The 27,977-nt window shown below is 35.1% G+C and overlaps 1 protein-coding gene across 7 annotated transcripts in view; it reads left to right on the top strand.

Annotated features, from left to right (window-relative positions):
* Positions 1 to 27,977, top strand: part of LOC114877001 (collagen alpha-1(XVIII) chain) — a 182,721-nt gene that overhangs the window by 70,175 nt on the left and 84,569 nt on the right. The window contains exons 1-2 of one of the 7 annotated variants that reach the window (XM_029189047.2): positions 7,549 to 8,027; positions 25,013 to 26,826. The exons of the other annotated variants lie outside the window; for them this stretch is intronic. Coding sequence (XP_029044880.2) covers positions 26,635 to 26,826 — 192 coding nt within the window. The 5' untranslated portion in view covers positions 7,549 to 8,027; positions 25,013 to 26,634. Of the gene's footprint in view, positions 1 to 7,548; positions 8,028 to 25,012; positions 26,827 to 27,977 lie in introns of those variants that run through there. 7 annotated transcript variants of the gene reach the window in all.

Here is a 27,977-nt window from a genome sequence, read left to right as displayed (position 1 = left end):
AATCGATACGTGCATGCAGAATGAGATACACTTGGAATATAATAACAGTTTCAAGAGATTTCTTTAATTTCTTTCAGTTATCGAATTACATTAAACATTTAGTGCTGCTCATCTGTGACCCCGATAGTATTCAACCTGCTACATTATGTAAAGTTACTCTGTCTTATAGCTAATTTTAGTAGCACATTAAAATTTTACTACTTTCATTAATTTAAAAATATTCACATACCAAAATTTTGTTAATTCTAACATTTGTTTGTAATATTTAATTCTTTTACTTTTAATAATTTTACTTTAGGGCACATTAAAGTGTTCACACATTGACTGTCACAGTAGAACAAACCATGCGTAGTCAGCCATACTAAACCTGTAATTATTAAAGATATCTTATTAGAATATATATATAAAAGTGAATAATTTTGTGCTCCAAAGTAAAGTTTAGTCCAAAAGTCACTAATGTACCGTACCGATATAAATATTTCTATTTTTACAAAGTCATATAATTTTAATAACGTAGATAGTTTTGAAGTATTCTTGTGTCAGAGACTCTTGAATTTTCCTAAGCTTTGAAAAATTGTACGCAGGATACGAGGTCGTTAAAGGAGAAGAAAAAAGCAGGGTAACAGTTTCATAACTCGTGACATGATTTTTCTCTGTGCCCACGTATATAAAGTTCGCGCAGCTCGTAGCGATGCAACAAAAGCGGTTAAAATAATAAACCAGCTGATACGAACATCGAAAAGCATTCGTCTCGTTTTTCGATCTAAGTGTAGTTCCGAGTTCGACGGAACAAAATGTTGTGAAAGAGCAACAACGTGCAAGTTCGAATGCTGGGCGCAGTCGACCATAACGAAACCGTTTGTCGCACATGAACAGCCGTGTAACGAGCACGATAAGGCTTCAGAGCTGAGCCGAAGTACATTTCACACCGGTCCTAGCTGTCCTTGTCAAACTGTTGCACTGTATCGGTCCCATGTCGATTCGGCATTCACCGTTGGAACAATGAAATTGCGGTACAGAGGACAGGGTATTAAACTCGCATCGGTCGCTTTGTTTAAACGAAAAAAGAACTTCTGTTGTGTAGAAAAATTGCAACTCGTCCTTTGGTGTAGTCGTATGAAACTGTTTTATTGTTAGATTATTACACCTCAAGTGATGGATTTTGAAATATAGGAAGTTTCATATTTTTTGATGATACAAAAGCATTTGTGTATCTAAAGAGGGGTTAGGGTGAGTCTGGATTCCCAAAATCTGCACTGGCTTTGCTATTAGAAATTATTCGAATTGGTAATAAAATTTTTTACCAATAAGAAATAAGAAATTCGAAAAGGGCCGGAACTTGGGAATTCAGGGAAACCTTCGTGGCAATCTGAAGGGATGGAAGGGATCGCTAGTTTCCCTGAGGAGGCCTACCATGTTTAGTACTGTACGTGATTCGACTTAGAAGTAATAAGCAGAAGTTTCATTATTTAGAGTGATCAATATTTAATAACTGAACTATGAATATCCTTGCAATATAATACAATATGTCTCAGCTTCTCGTAGGCGTCGAAATTCTTGAAGGCATCAATATTGCCACGCATATCTAATAAGCATTCTTGGGATTTCAGATTTTAGGTCCTAGAAATTGCTCACTGAGTCTTAATTTCATTAACCTTTACAAACTTCCTCTTTACGATATTCTTCTTGAATATACAACAGCCGTTCAAGAACTTTGTAACACTCGAAGTTTTTCTAAATAATCGCACCTTCATAATTTTCTACTGGTGTTATCCAATCGGAGTTTTTTTTTTTTATAAAAGATTATTAAACTAAGAGCTGTGATAATTTCTTTTTGAAAAATTACCCCTATTATAGTTGAAAGGATTAGATAACGAGTATAATAAAATTTCAAAGCTATCAAATATATAATATTGATTGTACATAAGGCAGGAATACATTTTTATCCTTGATAAAATTACCTCTCTCGGAGCACCTATACAAAACTGTATAAAAAATATCAATAAATATTCTATTCTTTAATCTCGCGCGATGTGCCCTCGTGAGTTACTGTACGTTCCGTTAAGGGGGAACAAGATCGCGGCTACTAGCGCATGCAAATCCTTTTATCTACGCGTGGCGACAAAATACGAAAATCCCTTGTCTTCCAGGTTTTACAGCCCAATTCGGCTTGTATAGCACTTGTAGGCAAGAACAGACGCAGAGATCATTTTATATTTATCCTTTACAAACGGTGTAAAAATTGCACCGTGTAAACAGCCGAGTACAAGAGGTGTAGAATCAATTTTGGTGGAAATGTAACATTCATACAGAAATCCTAGGATTTCTTTCCAATTTTTCCAGCTGAAAAATATGGAAACAATTGACGATCATGTGTCGTTGAACAACAGTTGTATTTTCCTGTTTCTCTTGCTAATTATTCGTGCCATTAAAAACTGGTCAATCGCGTTAACTGTTGCAGTTTATCGTCGATTAACTTGTTTGCTTCAAAGTGAACGATTCGAAACGACACCATTACTCTTCCTATTTCACAGTACAGTTCTATCACGTACAAAACATAAAAGCTTTAGTTGCTTGATATCAGCAGTGTATTTTTCATGAAACTTACAAAGGTACAAAGTAACTTTTAACGTCGTTTCCAGCGATGCGACGTTACAATGGGAGGTGCATTAAGCTCGTTTCGAGATATATAACTGACGTCCCTGTTTCTAATCGAAAGCATTAATATATAGATATTAATTTACTTGGGTTGATTAAATCAGCCAACTGTGCTTTTGGACGGTCGAGCAGAGGGATTATCTGTTTCGTTCCAAGAAATTCAATTATCTTGAAGAATAAAGAATTTCAGTTTAGAATAATTCCACTCGAAACGAGCAATTTATTTCTCTTGCGATAGGGAAAATTAAATAGCAGGATAATCGTTGTCGGCTTGCATGAATTTTTAACATGCAGTTATGTTTTCTTGACAATCTCACGTTTCACAGGTTCTCTTTCTCTTGTGACCAAGACGGCGGACGCTGTCTGGAAGTTTTTAAATTTTGATGACGCGTCTGTGATAAACTGTCTTTTCAGAGAAGAGAAGTGCAGTCGTACTTTTAAAAGAATTCTTTTCTTAGATCCATGTAATATTCACCTTTTATTTTCAGTTCGTGCTTGTTTTCCTTTTCTAGATTTCATATTATTTCTTTAGTATGAATGAAATAAGAAAGAAAAATCATAAGTGTCATTGACTTAATTCTTATTTCGTTCACACAAAAAGGTTAATATTGAAAGATTGTTTCATTCTCTTTTGAGTTGCTCCAGAGGGAAAACGTTCTACCTCCGTTGTTCGTTATTTAACCGAATCCACTGTTGTAGGAAGAACAAAGCTTGTTTGTCGAGATGAAATTCGATAATTGGATGGTTAATTTAATCGTGACCCGATAAGATGCTGGAGTAGATTTCAATCGGCCCAATTTTCTGCTTTCGTAACCACGTTCGCTAGATTATGCTTCGGTTCTGTCGCTGCTCACAATCAGGCTAATAAACTATACCTGCTATTCAATTCAGAGCACATCAATTTCATCATGAAATTGGAGAATTAATTTGGTCAATAATTAATTCTCACCTTACTTTTGTGTTTCGTCTAATGTTAGGAAAATTGTTAAATTATTAAATTAGTATTTTGCCATTTTGTCATTTGTCAAAACGAGCAGTCATTAATGCACTGAAAGCTGTATTAAAAACATAATAAAATGTTTAAATAATATTCTCATTGACGCATCCATCACGTTGTTCATCACTGAACTTTATAATTAATATTTTTCATATTTTCCATTTATTAAGCAGAAATGTCCACAAAAATATTCCAGATTTTTAATATCTTTTCCTCACTGGTATATATGATTTACCATTCCCCATTTTTCTGCAGAATTAAAATTGCATTTTGTCATTTGATACTTTTATTAATAATAGAAACATCCAGTTAACAATGCACTAAAAACCATGTCAGAGATATAGTAAAATATTTAAATAATTCTCGCGTCAACGTATTGGTTACAGAACAATTGTCCGTAACATTTGATCTCTGTAACGATGAAACAAAATGTCTAGACTAGAACAAGGAAACGGTAACTGATTTTATTTTTCTGAAGAAGAAAGAAGATCGAACGTTCTTATGCATTTCCAGGGAATCTCCTATAAATTCCACTCAAATTCCTGTGAAGTACTGGAATGAAAAATCGATGCAATATAAAGGCTGCTTATGTTTTTTAATATATTCACATACTGACGTTACGTATGTATATATGAAATGCCAGTTCCTTGTTTTATTCAAAGCACAATTTGTGATAAACGTTCCCCTTTAACTCATTAACGTATTAAATCGTAATATATTGAAACTGTGCTATAAGAGGATTTAGCACAAATTTTGTATCATGTATGAATAATTATTGAATATACAACTTATATTTGTATAAACTCGTTAAATATTTATTAATACGTTGGTTACTCTGGGAATCATTAGTGACCAATGGTATAAATTTAATTTTATCAAATGATTAAAGTATAATTTGAAATATTATTAAAATTAAAATGATAATTTGAAACAAAAAATTGAAGCACAAATATTTCTACTTCGTCAATCAATCTAATACTGTTTCTTAGAATTCTTTTTCGTACTCCAGAATTTTCCTCCCTGATACTACGTATTCCAGTTCCAATATTTATTATGCTATTAAATTCCGTATTTTGGATCCTTAAATTTTGAGTTCCAAAGTTACGATGCAATTCGATGTAATTCACTTGGTGTAATATGAAATTCGTATAAATAAAATTGCCAATTTTTCGCACTATTATATGGACAAATTGAAACAGTAACTCATTTTCTGAGTGAAACTAGGAAACATTAACAATGGAGCAGTTACGTTTAAATTAAAATTTAATTACATTCGAATACCCCTGCTGCTTCGCATAATTTTTCACGCAGTTACTCCACGAATTAAATATATTATATGAAAATTCTAGTTTCAAGAGGGAACTTAAATTATTACTTATTTCGCAGAGAATGTTGCATTGTGAAGTTACGGGTGTTTCGTAGAAAGATGGCACGTTATTTGAAAAATAAAATTCAGCTGCTAGCTCGCGACAGCTTGTTTAGCAAACCTGGTTGCATATATTTCTCGGTGCACTGAACGAAACAGAAAAAGTCAGTATGAGCAACACGCTAGCACTGCGGGTGGTAATTTATAACGACGAATATGATTTAAATACGATTATTCCTTTTAACCATATATATGCATTTAACTCGTAAACGACAAAACTAGTAAACGTTGTAGTGTCAAACGAAAAAAAAAAGAGTGAGACGAGAAAAGCAATACGGATGTAATTTAATTAAATTGTCTTCGCCTGCATTGGTTTCTTCTGTAATCGACAAAATTAATTAAACTCCTGCCATTTGTAACGACAGATGAAATTTCACTGATCTGTACCTCTTTTTCAATGTTAAAAGGATGAAGGTTTCGTTTCTGTCGCTTTGTTCGATAATGATTACTTTCTCAGATATTGCCTTTTATCTCCACGTAATACATATATGAATTGTTTTAATTACAAAGAAAGGCGTTGAGTTGTGTGAAATTTAATCCTCTCCGTCTTTGCACAGTACGCAAACTCTAATATATTGAATTAGTTTAATTTTCTTTAGTTTATCTATTTTTCTAATCCCACATCTAATCTCAATCATGTCATTACAAGATTATGATAATTAGAAAATATTATAAATTTCTCACAAAATCTGCTTAATTTCAAAACTTACTTTGGTGAACATACACAAAAGAAATGAGTGTCAGAGAAAGAGACAAATCGAGGAAGGAAGAAGTCAACTTGAAAAACGACGAGACAACTTACGTTCAATATTAGGGTCAGTGTCAGTGTCACATCTAATGTGAAACATCAAACGAAATGTTTTGCTTTCCCAACGTAAAAAGTAAAAGATTACAATTATTTGAGACCATAATCTAAGACACCTACGGACAGTTTCATGATAATTATTAATTGTAATTGTTAGGATGGTATGCAAAAGTTGGAAAAAAACGCGCTTCCTTCTGCTGGTCTCAAGTGCGGCTGACCATATACTTACTTATACTACTTGCTCTTCTAACGCGTCGTCGACTGGCGTAGTGAAAATGAGTATACATAGTGCGACACACTATTATGATTATGTAAAAGTTTCCATTGCTTTTAAGGTAGTTTTTTCATTAATATTTTGTACCTAATAGAATATTTTTAATTAAAATATTTTGCAACTAATGAGGCAAAGAGCATATCGTGATGAAAGAAACTTGTATGCTTAAAGTGAGCGCAGTTATTAACGAATCATTGTTGTCTTAAAAAATTTAATAAATGGAAAAATCTTTGCTTGCAAATTGAATTTATGAGAATCTGAAATCAACGTTACATTTTTAAATGCAACTAATTGTTTTACTCCATTATTATAATAAACGAAAAGAATGACTTTGTTAAAAGAATGTTCGTTAAATACAAAAAATTAAAAAAATCACAGAAGAGGATACAAGCAAATAAAAAAGAAAGGTACAAAAGAGGGCATCTTTAAAGAGGTACATTGTATAGAATGCATAACAATGGCACTTAATGAATAGCATTCTAAAGAATAAAAATTATTCTCTAGAACAAACTTTCATAATAAGTGAACTTTGTTCAACGCGATTATGAAGAAAGCAGTACATCATATTTCATTCCAAAACATCAATGTACTAATTACATAAGCTTTAAACTTTTTAAGCGTATCATCCCTTAATTAGTAATCTGCTATCAACAGTACTTGCGAAAATAGTTCATTAGACAAACTTGTTCATTTCATTACGAAAGTTGTTCTTCATCTATGCTATGTACCTTTTCCAACATATGTACATTCGAAATGCGATTGAAATATGCAAATACCAACCCTTTCAAGTGGAAGAACGAAAGATACTGCTTTTCGTAAAGCAAATGTAACATATTAAAACGTATCAGCACAAGACTGACACGGATAATATACCAATGGTATCTGAAGAGAACATCCAATGAAACACATCATGAAGTCTCAACGAAACCATCATTCTTAGCAAGTAAAGAATTTCTTGAATGCCCTCGCCAGGAATGTGGTGACAATGGGGTAACTGTCACTGAGATGACACCGTCGATTCAGCCATTCAGAGTAACAGACGCGTACCAGCAAATATCATTAAGAATGTCAAGTCAAAGGGCAGAAGGAAGGAAGGAAGGAAGGAAGGAAGAAAAGTCTCTCGAAAGAAGAATCCGCCACAGGGAGGACAAGGGTCAGGCACAGGATGGACGCGGGGAGGGGGAGGGAGGGTTAGAACGCAAGCAACCCCATTCGGCGTCGGCGTCGGCGTCGCGGACGCGACTGTGGGGGTATTCCGTGGCGGTCGTCGCGGAACCGCGCTCAGTTTCGTTGGAAGTGTTGCCACGAGGCGGCAGCATCGTTCTCGAGGCAAAAGCTCGAGGCGTCGTCAGTGTATCCGTTCGTTCGAGCGGCGTCGGATCTTGTTGGACCTTCGTTTCTTCGGCGTCTCGGCGCCACCTGCCGACGTTATGCGACCCGCCTAAACTCGACCCGACTCGATTGGCCGCGTCGCGCGGTGTCGTGGCCGCGGAGGACCCGCAACGACGACCAGAGGTCCGTGCACAGCCGCGGCGGGCGCGCTCGAATGCCGGCCCTCTCTGTTTATGAGAGGCGTCCCGACGCGACCGGCTGACGTCGGCCGGCGGCAATTTCGACCGCGGATCCGGATCGGTTTGGCACGCACGCGAACACGTCGTTGCGCCCGTAGAAGACGAAGAAAAAAGTTTGTCCCTCGGCTTCTCCGTTGGATGACAACCTGCACATCGCGCCACGCGCGTCATCGTCCTGTGACAAAACCTGTAACCCCGTGCTCGTGACGTTCTTTCGACTGGAGTATACGTGTCGGTTTTGTATCCTTGGTGTACTATCGTGTCCGGTGATCCTGAAGAGGAGCTACGACCATGGTGTAAGTAATAATCTGACTCATCGTCGAGCTGAGTTCAGCTCGAGCGAAAAACTCTTTAATGAGGATTCGAGCTGATAGCCTTGGTCAGTTGGGACTTTTATGGTCTATCCTTTCGTCTTTCACTTTTAGACATTCGTATTAGGTGATTTCCTTACAAGTATTTTATAATTGGAAATCGGGTAGAGATTAACGCTGAGTTCTTTCTGTCTCTGCTTTCTTTCACTAAAAGTCCCTTGATGCTCCGGTTGCGTGCACAGATATTATGTTTTTCCTTCTTGGAACAATCTGGCTGGAAGTTAAATGGATGAAATGGAGGGGAAAGGAATTCTTATCTTCAGACCGTGTTAGTTTTTTAAGATCGTAACGTTATTGGAAGTCGAGATGCCAGCTAAGCGATGGTAACGGATTGACACGAGCGTTATTACACTGCACAAAACACGGACAGGACTTGTAGGAATTCCAAGCTGTTATTACTCGAGATTACAACCTCTACCGATTCGGGTGTTGTCGAGTTCAGGTCAGATTAGCCACTCTGGGGTATAATTTTACACGGTTTATCGCGTACACCTTGCCGAAAGCAGTTAACCTTGCGAACAATGAACGAACAGATATTTTGTCGGGGACAAACAACGTTTTAGCTTATGGATGGTACTTGTGAACTGTAAAACATGGATTGAAGGTACGGAAGTGGCGCGTTCGTAAAACACCAGATACACAGTGCAATATTTCAAAGTTCCCGCGTGCTGTGGTTCGACAGAAAAATTGTAAACGATTTTGTATCGTCGGGGACGTTGTACATCGTGACAGGTGTGTGAACGAAGCTTCCATCGAAAGTATCGGAAAGTGATAAAGAAATGAGTTATGAGCGTTAAGGATTTCTTCTCTGGGACAGTGACAGATTTGACAAAATAAAAATTATATTTTTGATCCAGAAATGGTTGAGTCGATTAAAACTTTTAACACTGTAACAATCAAACCTTCACAGGTTCGAATTATAATTTTCTTTTTCAGATGATAGTCCAATTTTTAGATTTATTGCCATCTTTATGAATTTTTTTCAACCCCTATCCATCAAGATATAGACGTAGCAATTGTTTCAATATGTCCTAGACACAGAGTCGATTATTCCGTTTGGTGGGCAATAACGTGGCTAAATGATGGTACCTTGGAATCCAGGTTAACGAGAAAATTTGTAATTGAGCCGATAACGGTCGTGAAAAGTATCGAACCGCGGAATAATTAGTAGGGTGACACCTTAGCCATTCGCGGAATAAACGATCGGGCGGAATGGAAGTTTCGTTCGATGAAAGTTTCACGGTGCTGCATTATCTTGAAATTGACGTCGAATTTTTCACGGTTCATTAGGTAATACGGTTAATCATTCGGCTGATCGTAGATATATGATGTAAGGTGTTAATGTTCCAGGCTTAAAAGTGGCTGCACTCGTTACCAGACGAGTGCGTTCTCGAGTGGAGAACGAAAGTGACGTACTTTTCCCTCGTTACGACGTTCTTTCAAGAAGAACGTACACATTTCAACGTGTGTGTACGGGAAAATAGCAATACCGCCGCGACCTCAGGTGACTGTTTTAAGGTTAACCTTTTGCATCCCCGTGCCTCGACGACACACTTTACCCTGAATAGCTTTATTTCGAGCTGAACACGACGTAAAGCTGGCGGAAACCTCTTGCCGCTTAGTAAAAACATCGCGATGAGAAAATACTTGTTCGATATTCAATATTGTCCTCTTACTATACTTGTACATTTATACGAATTTTTCTTAAATGTTAGAGGTTTTCCAAATAATTTAAAATTTATTATTTTCTATATTTTTATTCACTATTGCATTTTAATATTTCCTCGTGAATTCCAATAATATTTCTAAACAAAATTAATATTTAATTACTTTTTTTCATTAGAAAATCTAAGCTTTCAGCTGATTAGATCCGTATTATATTTTATTTTCCATAACGTTCGTCCATTGTTGTATTTTACAACACGTAAATGTCATTAAGTACTATAATTCCCATTTAAATGAACATCGCACCAGGTAACGCTTCGTTAACTCATCCGCCATCAAAATAATATTAAACGAACTGTAAATTCGTGACAGTGACAGGGTAAATTTTTGATAAAGCTACCCAGAATAATTTGTGATTGATAATGTAACACATTAACCGAGATATGACTGGTAATACACATTATGCCTGCTAAAAGCAGTAATTAGTTAAGTAACTTCCTCTCTGGGCATGTAATCAGTTTTAGGTTTTAATACTAAATAACGTAATATATTCTCGATAGATAATTGATTATTAAACAAAAAAGAATTTCATGCACCGAATTACTTTTCCATTTTAATATTTAAAATTTACGCGCTGGTATTTGGAAAATAGGATCACGTGAATTAATAATCAGAGACTGGGATGAGTTTCCAGTAAATCTCATGACATTCTAGAGTAGGATTCACTCGGAAATTTGATTAAGCAAACGCTCAGCGAATGTTAATCGTTATATAACAAAGGCATCCCCGCGTTGCAATTGTGTTTAAAGGGGTAGCTGTTCAAGGATCAACCGAACTCACAAAGAGAAAACCGACCCGTGCAGGAATTTTAATTGTTTCAATAAAACTTGTGATTCCAATGGAGCGTGTAATAAGATATTTAGAATCAATTGAAAGAGGTTTTTCTATCGATCAGATTATTGTTCCAATGTTATTTGTTCCAATTATTTGATTGTGTTGAATGTTTTGATTATTTGCATAACCTTTATGAAGAAATTTATGAAAAAATTATATTTTTAATAAATTTGACATAGTAAGCTTTTTCCAAGATTTACATTTCCAAATATTATTTAACTGTTGTTATTCGAAAATTTATTTTTAATGCACGAAGCAAGATTATCGATGAAAATACGGACAAACCATTTTTGTATTATATTTGCAATATCGGATTCTCTTTTTCCTTTCATTCAGTCGGAATAAAAATTCTGCAAACATATTTTCAGTCTGTTTTTCAGCATATTTGGTTGACTAGTTTTTGTCACTGAATTTTTGTTTTCGAAAGGCCAAACTATTTGACATGCGTTGAAAACTATACCCTTTTTCTAATCGAAACACAAACAGCAAATGGGTAAAATTCAAATAATAGTACTTCTTGAAATACTTTTAGTATTTTATTTAGGGGGGATTTGAATTAGTGCTTATGATATTGTTAATATTTTATAATTACATACTAAATTTTATGAAATTCAATAATTAAAAATTATACTATTTTGTTTTTTTGGTCATTCTTAATATTGATATTTATCAAAATTAAAATGTTGAGAATTCCCACTTCCACAATAGCGTCATTTACCCAAGGGAAGGCTACTTTACTCGCTACTGTACTACTTATCGGTGTACTTAAATTGCTGATTATATTTTGAAATAATAAGGAGCGTGTATGCGTATACCTATAGAGGAGTTTAAAGTTAAAGTGTTCTAAGCTGCTTACAGGGAAAATCGGATGAAATAGTTGGCGATCTTATGTTGAACTTCCCAAGACAGACAGCTTTTCTTAAACGGTTTATTTCTGTTTAGACCATTTGTTCAAACTAAAGTTATTATTTATCATTAAACACCGTGTAAGAAACTATATTTCCTCTGTTCACCGGGACTCTCGTGGAAATAATCCGGTGAAGAAGACAGTGGCGTGTAAAAGAGGAAATATCGTGAGCAAAGGGCTCGAAGCTGCCACGAAGAGATGCCAAACACGTCAGAATACTAAAGGAATCAAAGAGATCGGAAGCGGAAAGCGCACATCCATATATTGGTTTGCATGTGTGCCCGAGCAAACTGTATTCTGATCCGTACGCTCACGTACCACCGAATCTTTTATTTCGTTATTCTACGTACTCCGCCGTTTCTCTCGTTGCTTCTTATTTTACGGATTGCATCGACGCAGCTACGACTTCCTTCTGTTTTCCTTTTACTTTCTACTTTTTACAGTCGCGTGTTCTCTGCATCGAATCACTCCAATTTCCATCCTCCATACTCCATCCAGAACTCTCTCGTTCCATTAGAAATTACTTTTTTTAAACTATTTTCATTAACGCGTTGAGTACCTTCTCAGATTTATATCGTATCCTTGATGTTTTTTCCAAAGAATAATACTTTTCACAAAATAAAATCATTTTTCTCAGTATACCAAACTGAGCTTTTTGTAACAATTACAAAGCCATTGCAAAAGGTGTTTCTTGTTTTTGCAAGGAGTTCTTGTTAAGAAGTTAAATTGACATTAATGTTGTTCCGAAGATAAACAGAGCAGAACTTCAGCCAGCCATCTGACGGTTTATGAGTGCACACATAAACTTATGGTATTTGCTGTTCCTTCAAACTAAATTTGTAGTTTCAACTGAATATAGTGTGTTGTTTACGTTTGTTTATCTAATTATTCACAATACCATTAGAAACTAAATTTCAGTCGGTTTCGTGTCAAATTAAAAATTTAATGTATTTGTAGTAATGTAGTACATAATTAAGGGTTGAAGTTTTTAACATAAAACTCTATTTTTGTTATATTTGTTAAACTTTGAGCTTAGAATTCGTTGATGCAAAAATAGAAACAATACTATTCATAGTACGAACACGAACTGACTATATAGAATACTTTTTTGTACAGAATTTTCTTTCTTGGAAGAAAGAATTTTTAGAGTTCTATGTGTTCAGTCTTGTATTCAGATATTGCTAGATTTTGCATACCTACTTTTATCCTTTTTGGTTAACAATAAAAGCGAAATTTTCATATAAGAGTTGTTGAATCCATATCACATTGCAATAAATCATTTCAGAGCATATATTTCTTATACTTTAACAAATGCTTGTAGTGTTACCAAAAAACAAATAGGTATCTTTGCCATTCTGCCAGCATAGCTACAATTTCCTTCTGCTTTCTTCTTGTATAACAGTGCGGAGTTTAGACAAGGAAAAAATAAATTGATAAAACAGAAATGTAAATACTATTTCAACTCGTTGAACAAAAACCAGTATATTTTTCTTCCACTTTTATTCTTCTTGTTATATAATTTCATTGCATTTTTCTGTGTTTGCATCGACTACTGCAGGAAACAAATGGTATACAAGAATTGTTACCTTACTTTAAGAAACAGTAATGAAAGTTGTGGAGAATTAAACACAGATAATGCTTGTCCTCGTTATTCTTGATGCTTTTTCTTTTTTTTTTCTAACCACCAGTGAAGCGTTAATTGTTTTTCTCGTAGGAATTCTTAGTAGGACGTTGATTAACAAATGATCTGGATTAACATTAGCTTCGGGAATAAATTGAGGATCTCTCTCATTTATTGTAAGTAGAACGCCAATCGAATAAATTCTCTTCTCGTTACGTAATCTAGCAATTTGCAGGGCTTTGATTTAGCAAGAATATTATCATAGTTTTACTTAGTTTCTTTTTTCCAATTTTAAATAAAATCAATCACAAACTAGCGGTGCTGTTATACGATAAAAAGTAATCCACTTTAAAGTCAAAAAGTACAGGTTCGATGGTGCTTCGTAAAAAAAGTGTCACGAGTAGTCGATGATCAATCCCATCGGGCAAGGTGTCCCCTCATCCAAAAGTCGGTTGGTTAATACATTTTATCCGACGTCATGCGACATTGTCATCTGTCGCTTTCGGTGAAGCTTTCTAAACGCGTCCTTCGTGCTCGAATGTGTAGTAAACACCGAATTTACGGTCGGAAGACGACGTCAGGCTGCAACGACACCTGTCGTGTTCAAGAATTTCGTTTACAAGAACGATTTCTCTTTAATGTCAACCTACCAATATTCTTATCACGGTTTACCGCCCTCGTTCAATTCCGCCATAACTCTTAATCATTACTGTTTTTAGGACGTCCATTTACTTTGAGAGTAATTTACATTTAGAAATTCCTAGAGTTTATGATCAGAATTTACAACGCTTAACGCGTTAAGTCAACGAAAGGGTTATGTCCTTAGTAGTAAAAGGGTTAGATAGCCACCCATTACGCGAACCAGAAATAATCTTTGGTAATAAAAATACATTTCATAAACCCTTAGTGGTTTGTCTCCAGTATTCTTCGATCAAAAGGATAACGAAGTGATGGTGATGGTTATGGTCCCAAACCCCCAACACCTTTACCACATATTCGACTTGTATCCCTTATGTTTCATTTTTAGAATTTATCGGCTAAAAACGTCTGTTCAAAAACACTTTCAATGGGCGCATTATAAATCTATCGTCAATTCTGATTCAATAGGGCCGTTAATGTTTTATGGAATCAAAAGGCGGATTTCTTTGTGTCTACTAGAACCTGAAACTTTTCTTTTCTTCGTTTTTTGTTTTTTATTCGAAACTTTTTACGCGAGACCAACGACGCTAGCAACTCGGTTTTAATACTTGTGAAAAGTGAAAGCTGCGCTCAGACGCGACGTTATCGGAACCCATAAATCTTTCGGCAAGGAGAAATTAGAAAAATTTTTTTATTAGCTGAAATATAATAATATAGGGTTGGGAGCAGGTGTCAGCAAAGGAATAATTTCACGAGGACCTGCGACATAATGGAATTCGCGGGGAATTTATGGATAATGTATTATCTATTAAAGCTCGATCTTTTTTCTTTTCTTCTTTTTTCATAAAACTTTCGTTCATTAAATTTTATGTACGCGATGATATTCGTGGACACTGTTTAAAATTTGACAAGTACAGACAGCCAATTTGAACTAATTTCTGTGAAAATAACACAGATATTTTCAAATTTCAATGAGAAATTTTGAAAAGCTTGTACAATTCTTCTAAGCGTTATAATAATTGAGATAGCAAAATATAATTAACTGCTTTTATTTTTATCTCTACTGATATTCGAGACAATAAACAACTGTACGGTACCAGAAGAGAAGAATGTTCTGGCTAATAAATATAAATTTTTATCATGGATACGATAATGAGATTGGTCCATTCGTCAGAGGATTAGGTAGATAGAAATTATACATCCAATGTTTTCCGACTTAACGAGGTAATTCCAGTAAGCTATTTTACCGGTTCCTCTTGCTACTGCATCCTCTTTTCCTCTTTTTTTCTTTTTTCTTTTTCTTTTGTTTATTCTCGTAAACTATTGATTCGCGAAAGCACTGAAACGCACAAAGCCTGTACTGCAGCCGTCAGTCCATTAAAACGAAACGACAAAGCAACAACACGAAAGATAAAGTCATTAATTTTCAGCGTCAGCAAAACATCGTTACCGCGAGTCGATTACCCGACTTTGTTTAATCCTCCTTTTAATTTTTCTTCTGATTAAATGTCTTGATGTTTTGTTTTTTAAAAGAAATGCTTAAAATCATATTAAATTGTAATGATATTAAACTGTAATTTTTGGCCCAATTTGTTTAAATTTACGTTATACATTTTCTTTAATCTTACTTTCTCTCAAGACTTGATGGTTTTTTTTTTTTTGAAAGGAGAACAATTTTTTGCCCCGCTTAATTATAAAAAGTTTGAATTGTTTATCAGAGAAAGTTATGAACGTTGGTATCTATGATGGGAATGCTTCAATTAATTCCGGGAATTATGTTTGTGCCGAGACCAAGGGAAAAATAACTCGAGGTTATTAGACGAGAAAAAATTCGTTTTCTTTTTAAAATTAAAGTACGCGTGTAAATGTCGAAAATAAACAGCGAACGGATATTGTAAAATGAAGATTGAATATTCCTCTTTTATCAGATAACAGTATGAGAAACAATTTTTAATTTCCTATTAAAAAATATTAAGAAGCGATATTTAATTTTAGGAATTAAATGTAGTTTAAAAGACTTAAACGTTAAAAATTGTATGCTTTGGAATGTTTAGAATTTTTAACTTTAACAATACTGGCAATTTATTTTTTATTTTTAAATATTGATATTGTATTAGTTCCATAAATAGCATCGAAGTTTGAAAAATAAAAAATTAAAAAAAGTAATTTCGATCGATCGCAATTGTTTGTGAAACAATAGAAGCATGTAAAACGCAGAATGATAGAGTTTCTGAATGCTCGAATGCCGCGTGTTAGAAGTTATTGTGCGTCCTGAATTAACAACTGCAGTTCCGAATCGACAGGTGTCGATCCAAACACCAGTCAATGAATACCTTCTCGCTTTCCAGCTGTTTTAAACAATAATAATGGAAATTCGTGACCTGTGAACAATAAAATATCCCAAAATCATTCAGATCCACAGTAACTATTTTCAATAAATAAACGAATAGAAGAGAAATAACATCGATAATGTGGAATGCAATTACCCGTATAATAATGATATATTACAAAACTTTCATATATTTGTCACAAAATTTATAATCATTAGCTTACTTACCCTTATTTCGCAGTTTTGAAGATTAGGTTCAGTTTGCATAAACTTGGTATCTCATATTTCTCCCCTATTTCATATTCGTACCTTCTCCTCTATTATCAATGTACCTACTTACAAAGTACCACGTGGTTTTTACGATACGCACGATGAGTAGGTGCCCTGAATCGACAGTTGTCGATGCAGTCTTCACGAAAGAATGTTCGCGCGACACACAATCCACTCGAGCATCTGAACGAGTGGAGGAGGAGGAGGTGCGAATTCACGCGAAATCGTTTTCCCTCGATTTTCTCGCGGTTGGCTGTTCGCGTGTCTAGACGGAATGATAAATTTTTTTGACGCGGTGACCGAAAGCACTTCAGAATGGATTTTCAATTACTCGTCGACGATGCGACGAGTGCAACGTCGTAAAATCGAGTTATCGCGCGGTGTGACAGCCGGCTCGCTTACGCTCGATGGCGCACGAGATGGTCCTGAATAGGGAATCATTGTTAAGTGGATTGTAATTGAATATCACGAAGAATTCCCCGGTACAGAAGTCTAGGTGGAAAAGCATTTTCCCTCGAAATAGGCTCTTTTTTCCAGCTGCTGGTTGCAGAGTCGGTTGTTTATCCCTGTTGTTCGCGAAAATAGAATTTATTCGCTGGAGACCCGATCCTCTTTTCGGTTCCCGCCTTCATTGTTTGATTGGAGTCTCAATAGTGGTAGCTATAATTCTTGGGAATTTTACGAGCCTTTGGGGGTTGTTCGAGTGGAAGGAGTACCGTAAATGCATTTGATATATTGAGTGAGCAGAGGCATTTAATAATTGCAGTTATTTAACAATAAAATGATGTATTGGACTTGTAGAAATATATTCAAATTATAAGTTATATTTAATAGTATTAAATATAACATTCGGAAATAACTAACACACATTTATTTATACCATTGTTTTGCAAAAATCTATAAAGAAGTTTGAAATGAAATACATAACCGAGAAAGAGGGATAAAATAAAATTACTTTCGCGTATTGCATTATATATGACAGGGGAGAAAAATCGAAAGAATGCAAAAATTCGATTTGAAAGCGGACTACTAGAATCGAACGACACGACGGAGTTCCTCAACGAAAGCCAATAGTTGTGATGCAAGCGTAAGGCATTACGGTGATATACTGTGTGCTGTATTGAAGCGTTTATAACAGCGTAGTCATGTGTTCAACCATTTCAGAGTTCGCAGGATGCTGAATGCATTCATGTCGAAAAGTGCATTATACTGAGAACAGCAGCTCGCAGCTCGCTCGCCGAAGTTCCAACTGGAACGTAACCTCGTTTAACTTACAAGGTATAACATTTTACTCGGAATTATCAATTAGAACGAATGGAAACTCATGATTTTTCCTTTGGCTTCGTGCTTGAAAATAGAACAAGGTTTGGGGGCATAAATCCTGAGCTTCGTGATTTATTTGTATTTCTATCAGTATTATAGTATTTTCATTTAAACTTCTTTAAATAATTTTTGAAAGTGCATTTTTTTTCTCTTATGTTCATTACAGAATTCATTAAAGAAATTGTAAAGTTAATGCATTATTAAAAGGTATCGCAGAACATTACAATCAATTTTGGGAAACAATATTACGTACCGTAATCGATTAGCAACTAGCAATGCTATAAATAAATGATTTACTCTGTGGAAACTCGATTAACCGGGATTCGATTTTATGGTTTCTCGATTATCCGAACTCCTATTATCTAAGCTTTCCATTAGCCGATGCATAAATATATGTGGCGTTTTTGCGTAACACCATTAATTAAATCACTATCAGTAATGCCTTAGTAAAGGAAGAACTTTTTTCATAATTGAGAAATAATTTTATTTAACTAATAATGATAATGTTTCAAATAAAAAATGGCATACTCTATGAAAAGAATTTTAATTCAAGTAGATACGACTATAGGAGATACAAATCTTCGAAGCATACCTATACAACATACGGAATGTATATGTATATAGGAGTACACTACGATGAATGAAAACCGATATCCTTGGAAATACCGGGACCTACATTTTCCGGGGAATACATAGTAGCAAAAGCAGGAAAACGATTCAGCTTTTGTCACCGGCCAACTCAGACCCATCCACGAGTTTGCCATCGTGGCAGCGGTTTTATGGCTCGTGAAAATGTCGTACCAAGATGGGTAAACCGATATCGCCGCTGATCCACCGTATAGGGCTGGTGTATTGTTTATGCTGTGCAAGCAGGTGACAATGTTTATTATATTCAATAATTAAAAATTATATTATTTTCTTTTCGAAATTACTTTAATATTATTGAATTTAGTTATTAATCCTCTAAATTTCTAAATATGTATCCTACAATTTTCTAATATTACTTCAACTTGCCACAGTTTCAATTGCTCGCACAACTTTTTTGCACACGTAGAATTATAACCACTATTATCATGTTTAAAAAACTTTTACCACACTGTTAACCGCACCTATTGAACGCACGTTCGTTATAAAAAATTGAATGGGTCGAGTAAATACGCAGGTTCTAAAATCGTACAATAAAAACCCGCGTACATTCATTGAATTAATATGTTGCATGTTAAACGCACGCGGAGGGATACGAAATTCTTTTTTTTTTTTTTTCAAACGTTAGTTAAATGGATTGACGCATAGAGAAACGAACGTACGTTCTGACCCGTCCAACGAAAATTTCTGTGGCACCTGTTCCGTTAAAGAAATTGTTCGCGTGTTTACCGAGTTGGAAAAGCTGCGGCGAAATGAAATCTCAAGCGGAATTTATATTTGATGAAAAGACTAGCTGTTAGAGTTTCGTCGAGGTAAAGCGGGCAAATTCGTGTAGCAGAAACCCTCGATCAAATGAACGTGATAAGAGGTAACTGAATGAGGAGCGCGTGGTTTAAACGCGTCAGCAATTGCGTTTGGTGCTACCGAGTTCTTCGTGGCTGGTGAACGTGTTACACGTCTCTTGTACGATATACAGCAAGAATAGGGCGTGGTTTCATCTTAGCTTAACGCTTTCGGTGCACTACCAAGTTTAGGATTCCTCGGGAAATCAGGACAGGAAGTTCTATTGCGATACATGCTTATAGGAGTTCGACGTATACACTGATTCCGTCGTTGCGTTTCTGCGTGATATAGTTTGCAAGCATTTCATTGTGGTATTATGTTGTATCATATGAAATGATTGTCTTGGAAAGATAGGAAAAGGTACTTAGAATGGTATTATTAGGTTATTCTTCTACGATTCTGTGACTCCAAATCCATCAACTTTCTCGAGATTCATAGATAACGACGAAAAAAGCTTTTCCCGATCTCAATGTTTTTTCCATGACGATGCTAGATCGAACCCGCTTGAATTTTTCAATTTCCGTGGTGTTACACATCAGCATCGACTTCTCTCTAAAAGGGTAGGAAGACGAGAAGCGAAGCGCAAAGAAGAAATTTCCATGAAATTTCCGTTTTTGCGAAAACAAGAACGTGGCTCCATCTGTGTTACGCAAATCCTTACGAGTATTATAATGATCTATAAACATCTTATAAATTCGTAGATTCAAATAGTAAAGAATGCACTTCTGAAACAGCACATTTTAATCAGCCTATATAAATAATGTAACAGCAATCAATTCTATTCCGTAAACCAAAAATTTCATGAAAGAATTATTAAATATTCAGTGTTCTATTTTGCACTAATTTGACTCGAACCGTGCACAGAGGTTGAAATTAAGGAATCAAACTTTCCCGCTTCCAAATTACTATTTAACTCTTGTAACGAGAAACATAGTGAAGATCACTTTTTCCGTTACCATAACTTTTCATTCTAAGACGTTAGGGAGGCCGAGTTTTATCCCTGATTACAACAAAGTCTATAGGAGAACAAGACTTCTCGGTCTAATTAAGAAATAACAGCCGTACCTAAGCCGGCGGCGAATTTTTACCCGATTTCCCGTGTTTCCACGGTAGAGGAAAGTAGATCGCAGTGAAAAATGTGCAGGCTTTCTTCGAGGCCGTACTCGATGCCCCGGTCACGAATTTTCCTCCTCGTCTTCTGAACCGCCTTAATTAAAGCAGACATCAGTCGACGCCGGGCGTAATTATTTCGATAGCAAGCGAAGCGCAGACCCCACCGAGCCATTTTAATCTCCAACGATTAAAACTGTTAAATCCTGGCAATGTGATAATTGTAACAGCTACAACGAGTATCGTGCATCTATCTGCCTTGATCCGTGGAGTAAAGTTTGTTATTCTTAAAAACAACCAGTTATAACATTTTTTATTAAGGATTGTTGATTTTTGATTCTGAACGAAACGTAGAGCACTTGGAAATTCAATGATCTAAAAGAGAAGGCGGTTTAATTAAATTGTTTTAAATTGCAAATTTGAAATGTGAGATGACGGTGAACGCAGTAGTATTATTCTTGTTATATTGAAACTGAGAGAATAGCAATTTTTCAATTTCGAAGACAGTTGTCACGAATAATATTTTGTGAAAAAATTCAGATAGTAAATGCAAATTTTAGTGCAAATTTAATTTTAATTAAAGTATATTGTCGAGGGAATTAATTATATTTAACTAATCATTCTTTAACCCACGGTCGGCATACCATGGAGAGGGCTTAGATTTTATAGTGTAACTTTGTACTTGAGATTATCTAAATTTTACGTTGTTCCTCTGAAAATGATTTTTCTGTTTTTCGAGTAAAAAATGAGTGATTTCTAGATCAAAGCCTTAAATCTCTTTGCCATAATTTTACATTCTACATCGCGTGTCGCGATAAGCAGACCGTCTTCCGTAAGTCTGAGCAATTTCGACATCGTAGTTCCGATCTCTCACGTAGTTCAAAGAATCCTTGGGAAGCCGAATGCATTTTCCCCCGCGGGAAGACGCCGGGAAATTATCGATGGCCGAAACAAGAGAGTATCGACGGCGGAAACCGAACTGTGAGAAAATATATGTGGATCACGTTCGAGGGAAGAGTGGCGAAAAAAGAAGGTAGATAGGAAACGAAGGAGAGGAGAGAACGAAAGAAGCGAGTATGTGCATGCTTCGCGTTTGAATGATGCAAAGAAGGAGAGAAGGAATCAGAGAGTAACTGGAGCTTCATACATTATAGAACCACTTCCTTCGCTTTTATTTCACCTGTAACTCGTCTTTCACGAATTTGTCGATATTTAATCCTTTGCTTCGCCATTTGGCAAATTACATTAATAACCCTCGCATAATTAGTATATGAATCTGAAATTATTAATTTCTTTTTATTTAGTAGCTCATATTGAGAATTATTTTTCAAGTATTTAATTATTTAATTAAATTTTTATAATCCCAAGGTGTTACTAATTAGTTAAGTACCAGACACCCAAGAAATCAATATGCAAACATTCTTTTTTTTTAATTTTTCTTTATTTGAAACGAGAGTATTATAAGAGGATTATGTTTGTCTGACTATACGCTGACTAATACTACTTAAAACTAGATTTACCAGTTGATCCAAATGAATGCTTTCAATTACAGAATTTATTCACAATTAGATATTTTTAGTAAAATTTATTATATATCTCATTCCTTATTTATTTATTTTTAATGTAAAAGTCAGTGTGTATCGAATGCCAGTAAATTCAGTGTTAAATTGGATAGATTTTCTTGATCGTATAATTTTTTGAGAAAAAGACGCGAGCTTGAAGTCCAAATTTACTCATTCACATTATTAGCAATGATTGTCATTAGAGTGCATACATAGAGTGATATTGTGGAGAAATGCGCGAACAAATTGCCGGAAGATCAAGGTAAAAAGAATCTTTCTGCGCGTGGTGTTTACCGGAAAAGATAGGAAAACAGAGGAAGTCGTCGCAGTCACGTTTGCGGTGAACCATCCTTGAGATGAAACGCGTTCATTTGCATATCTTTTCGGCTAACATCAGCTCTAAATTTTTCAAATCCTGCCATCAGACATGCAAACCGTCGCTCGACTTTTAGCTTTAAAGTGATTGAAATAGTAGGGAAAATCGCATTTACTGTGGTTTCAGTATAAAAGCAAAACATATTTCAGTAGAAAAATTAGCAAAGCATTAAAACCATCATTTGAAACATATTCATATTATTTATCAATTTAATATTTAACACATTTTAAAGATTCACAGTCTCCATTACGTAATTTGTATTTTTTAATTCAAAAATCTAATTAATACTTCATATTGAGATTCATATATACAGCTATTAATTTGCGTAATACATATAATTTGTTTCATTAGAAACAGTATTAAATTGCAAATCTAACTTTAGAATAATTATTAATTCTATGGAATTTTGTAATTAACCACGTCTCGGAAAATTGGTTGAAAATCCAGTATCACAGACGACTAAAAATATGGAAATTCTGTTGCGAATGAATACGCCGATCGAATGCATTAAATGTTCGGCACCTTGCAATCGTTTTAATTATTCTCGTTGATTATTCCCGAACATTTCTTCTCTTAACCATTATTTGTTGCGAGTAATGGTTTGAATAAACGCAAAATTATTTTCATTGAATTAGCAACGGTTCTTTCGCGATGAAAATTTCTCGATTAAATTTCGTTCCGCATGAACGATAAATTACCAGCGATTACATCTTTACGCAGTCGAATAATTGCAACATTTCAATTTCGGTTTATAGCAATTTTTGCGTAATGAAATTGCAACAAACATTAATTCTTAACAAACCATTCTTCTGATTAATTTGTTAAGTTAAACCGTTACATCGCGAAGGACTAAAATATATTATTTTCAAAATGTGTATTTTTGAATTTTTCAAGAAATAAAAATTTTTTAATCACTGATATCGTGTTGCTCGGGTAGCCTAATACGTTTTTCATTTTTGTTGGTCCCATTAACTCTACATTTTGCCGGACAAAATGAAAATGGCATTCCCGGGGGGTCGAAGCGAAAATGCTGCTGCTATACATCGCGATAATCGGAAGAAATTGACCCGGGGATTTAAGATCCCACACGTTTCGCTGTGATTCCGCCTCGCTAATTCGCGTTCTGTTCTCCTCCTCAACGGGGCTAATACTTCACGAGTGAACGCCCTGGCGAATGCGAAAATACAGGATATCTAAAAAGAAATGCACAAATATTGCACAACCAATTATCTACACCAAACTCATACAATTTAAATAATAAAAATGAGAAATTCTGAATTAATTGATAAAATGCTTGTTTATGAAGTTATATGAGAAAATATATCTCAGGGTACACCTGCAACCCCCACAATCTTATAAGGGTTAATCGAAGCATAGTAATTTCCACAATTCTGTAACATTTTCCAATCCACGAACTTCAGCGCACTAATTGCTCGTTTCCGATTAATCGTAACCTATTTAATCTTCATCCTGCATCGAAACTTTGACAGCTGATGTCGGAAGAAAATAATAAGACAGTATAATTTGATAGATTGTTCGTACTTTGCCGAACTTCCAGACAGAGATATACTGTCGCAGAATAAAAATTTAATTACTTCAAAACTCATTTGACTATACCATGCTAATCAATCAACATTTAAGTCCGACTCAATAAAATTGATAATTTAGTAGATGCATACTCTAAGACTCCCTCTTTTCTAATGAAGATCAAATATTGTACAACATAATCTTAACAAATACTTTATTAACCCTTGAACGACAAAACACAGAGAAAGCTCAACTTTTTAATTTAATTTTGTATTTCATGTTATTTTCATTTTTGCAATAGTTATACAAATATTATTATTGTCAAATTTTTAGAAGTCAACTTATGAATTTTCATAATCGTTAATTTTTAGTAATTAACAAGGGAAACACTGAGACAGAAAGAACCAATTTTCAAATAAAGAATTAAAATAAATATTTCAGTGACACACAAAATTATTCACTCTTTTTATACAAAGTTTTTGATTAGGGGTGGACATTTATTAAGGGGGCGGAAGAAGGGGTGATTCTGAACAACTTTTTCCTTTACCAAAATGCTCCTTAAGGCTTAGTTTTTGATTTATTAATGAAAAACACTAACGATCAGAGCGCGCATAGTGCACATGCGCAGCCACGGGAGTATCGGCTATGAACCGATGCAGTGCCAAATTAGTTTGTTCGCGACCACGGTCGAGTGCGGTTCGTAGCCGATGCTCCCACAGCTGAGCGTGCGTGCTATGCGCGCTCGGATTGGTCGCTATTTTTCAATAATAATTCAAAAACTAAGCTTTAACGAGTATTTTGCTAAAGAAAAAAGTTGTTCAGTATTCTTCCAGCTATTACCATCTTAAAGAATGTCCACCTTAAAGAGTTTACATACGTATAACTTTTCAATAGATGGATTCCTGAAATTGAAATTAGTATTTTTTATCATTCTTCTTGAAATATTTTTTAAATATTTACAAAGATCAATAATTTTGTGCACCTCGAAGTAAAGTTTAACCAATTTCTTTAATTGTTATAATAATAATCTTTCATCTGTCATTATCTACAAGCCTCAAACCTCCATTGAATTCTTTAGTTTCATAAATTTCGTTAATATTCTTGTCATAACGTGTAAAGTCGTTGAAAATTTGCTCGAATCCTCATTGCATCGAATGACCAGACGAATCGTCACGTTTCATTGTTTTCATAATATCCAGGAATGTGGCTCGTTCCGGCGATTAAAGGACGCTGAATCTGTTCGCTGTAAGAAGTTTCGAATGGTTGATGAAACGAGGACTGTACGAAAGAAATGAAAACAAAGGATCGAAGAATAAGTCGTCAATAACGCCTTTAAACCTTCTTGGTTCTGGCTCGCGGGCTCATTAAATGAATCCTTGAAGAGAGAAACTGCCCTCGCTCGGAATATCTCGTTGCTGAAACGATACCATTGAGAAGTTTATTGTTGATTATTCAAACGAATTTATCGCGACTCGTTGTTGTTGATCCATCGCGCCAGTTAAATTTGTTGATTCGCTCGTATCAATACCGAGTATCTCAAAATTAGCCCACCTTCGAACACTGACGAAAATTTCTCCAAACGAAGAATATTGTTTTCTCGATGTAAAATTAACTATCATCGAGTATCCTCGATGAGAATAAGATATGGAATTGATAATATAAAAAGAGTATTTCACGTATCTTGATCAACTGTGTGTACAAAGTGGAAAATTATTTTCCAAGCTTCGTTAGATGAAAGCAAAAATAGAATTTTATTATCCGAAACCATCGAGTTTCAATTGTTTGACTGAGAGATATTTTATACGAAGTAACAAGGAGCACGAAATCTTAATTATTGTGTTCAAATCAGTATTAAAAAATCATTCGTGTAGAAGAGATTTTTCAACATTGTTGGAGCTGTATAATAGTATAACGCGAGAAAATTCTCGGTGGAAACGACAGTTAGAAAGAAGTTCGCAGGGCAGCAGCGTGTATCCGTTAATCAGCGAGGGGTATATACCGGGTGTGACGAGAGGAGCGGTAAAGTTACGGAACAAGAGAATTGCGAAAGGCACCGTTAAGGAATTTCAGGAAGATCGAGTTCCGTGTGCGAGCAAGTTCCTGAAACTGTTCAACTTGTTGACCCTTGTTACAGACGAGAGAAGAACCATTTAACGGGCGAGTTAATATACTTGAAGAATTTCCTCGATTCCTACAATTTTCTGAACGTGAAAAATTCTCTCTGGGAAAAGTTAAATCAAACGAGATTTCCGAAGTTCATTATGTGAAGGCCACTGTTTGAAAATTCTTCCACTTCGTTCTGAATACAATCGAATTTATTACTTTGAAGGAAATCACTTGAAGAAAATTTCGTAAGATAAATACAGAGTTAAAGGAACGTTCGACGATACAGTGGGAAAAGGTGGTTTTGTAAAAGATCTGTTGAAAAATCGAGCCAGGGAACGAGTCATACACTGCCAGATGAGTTTAAGAAGGGTCCACGAGGACTCGGCTGACACGTCGTCGATATTCGAGTACGAGGACGTGATAAAGTTATAATAACAACGGAAGTTGAGAATCCTTCACAGTTGCTGTTCTAAAGTCGCTATTCTAGTTAGCAAACCCCTCCTGATATCACAAATCACAAAGAGATATATATATATATATATATATTCATATACCTAGATATATGTATACATAAATATTATATTAATGTTAATCGAAGTTATTGCTTGATAATTTTCCATCTGGTTTATCGGTGGAAACTGTTGACAATTAGTTGGTGCAATTAGTGAGGAAACGATTCCCAACAGAGGGAAAACGTTTAAAAACACGTGGAAAAATGGCGATGGTAATATCGCCCCGTAGTAAAATCGTGACATTATCGTTGTTGATTGGGATCATTACGCTGGTCGCGTTGATAATAACGGGTGTGATCGGGATATGGCACAAAAACGAGAAGCCGACGAAACCTGGCGCGAAAGTGGTCAGCAGCAAACTGCAACAGATCACCGGATATACAGCAACGAAGCACGTGAGTAAAATCTTTTTTTTCGAGACCCTAGTAGGTCTCGATTTTTCATGTATTAATGTGGTAGATTGCATCGAACAAAAGTTTTCAGAATTATCTTATTTAATCGGTTTTTTAAATGTTTCAATACCTATATTAGAATAATATGCAAAACTATCTTATTGGTTTTAGAAGTAGTTCTTTCGCAAAGAACATTTTACCAAGCTTAACTTTTAATTAAGCTTATACAAATGCAATTTGTCAGTTGTCGTTTATTAGCAAATTATCAGAACGACACATTTTTACAATATTGTGCGACTTTCGAACGATTGAAATTATTCAAATAACGTATTTCGTTCCATCGGGTGTGCGCGGACTAGCACAATTTTCAGACAATCGGAAAATAATTAAGTATTCCGTGAACGTTCTGCTGGCAAAAAAAAAGAAGAAAAATGTCACCCGCAAAAATAAAAATCTGTCGCAGTCGATTTATGCGCGACTAATTTTCACGCGTTCATTCCCGGTTTTACGAACTTTAATTCTCCTCATAATCGAGTCGTTCCGTTCGCACAAGTTGTCTGCATCTTTCCCAACCGAAAATTTCGAAAGTTTCTACCGTAATGGAAGTACGACAAGCCGACCTCTTTGCACGGCTTAACTTGAATTATATACTTTTTGCCAGTTCAACTGTGTAACATCCGGTTAGAGTTGCAGTCAGTTAGGCGCATTGATGTAGACGTTAACACGTTGACAAATTTAATTTAATCAAATACAGTAATTAAAAAAATGAAAGATAATTTTAGATACCAACAAATGGACAAATTTTAGATTGGAATATTAATCTTTTATATAATTAACACGTTGATTGCCATAAATTCACTAATGATCAATACTGCTAATTAAATATAGGTCATCGAATAACTAGAAATTATTATTTTGAATATTATTGGTACAATATATGTGACAATCAACGCGTTAATGATCCATATTACTCTATGTCTGACTAATCATTGAAATTATCACTGCGACAGTCAACGTGTTAAAGTTCTCAGAACTTATCTTTCTCCATCAAAAATTATCAGACAACAGATTTCATATGTTAGCAATCGTCAATTATCATCAGATGCTTTCACATTTTAGATAGAATAAATAATAGTATAGCTTCAGAGTATATT

The sequence above is a fragment of the Osmia bicornis genome, chromosome 11, assembly GCF_907164935.1.
Source record: "Osmia bicornis bicornis chromosome 11, iOsmBic2.1, whole genome shotgun sequence".
Lineage (NCBI taxonomy): Eukaryota > Metazoa > Arthropoda > Insecta > Hymenoptera > Megachilidae > Osmia > Osmia bicornis.
Note: the sequence above shows the minus strand (reverse complement) of the source record. Positions and strands in the feature narration are given on the sequence as shown.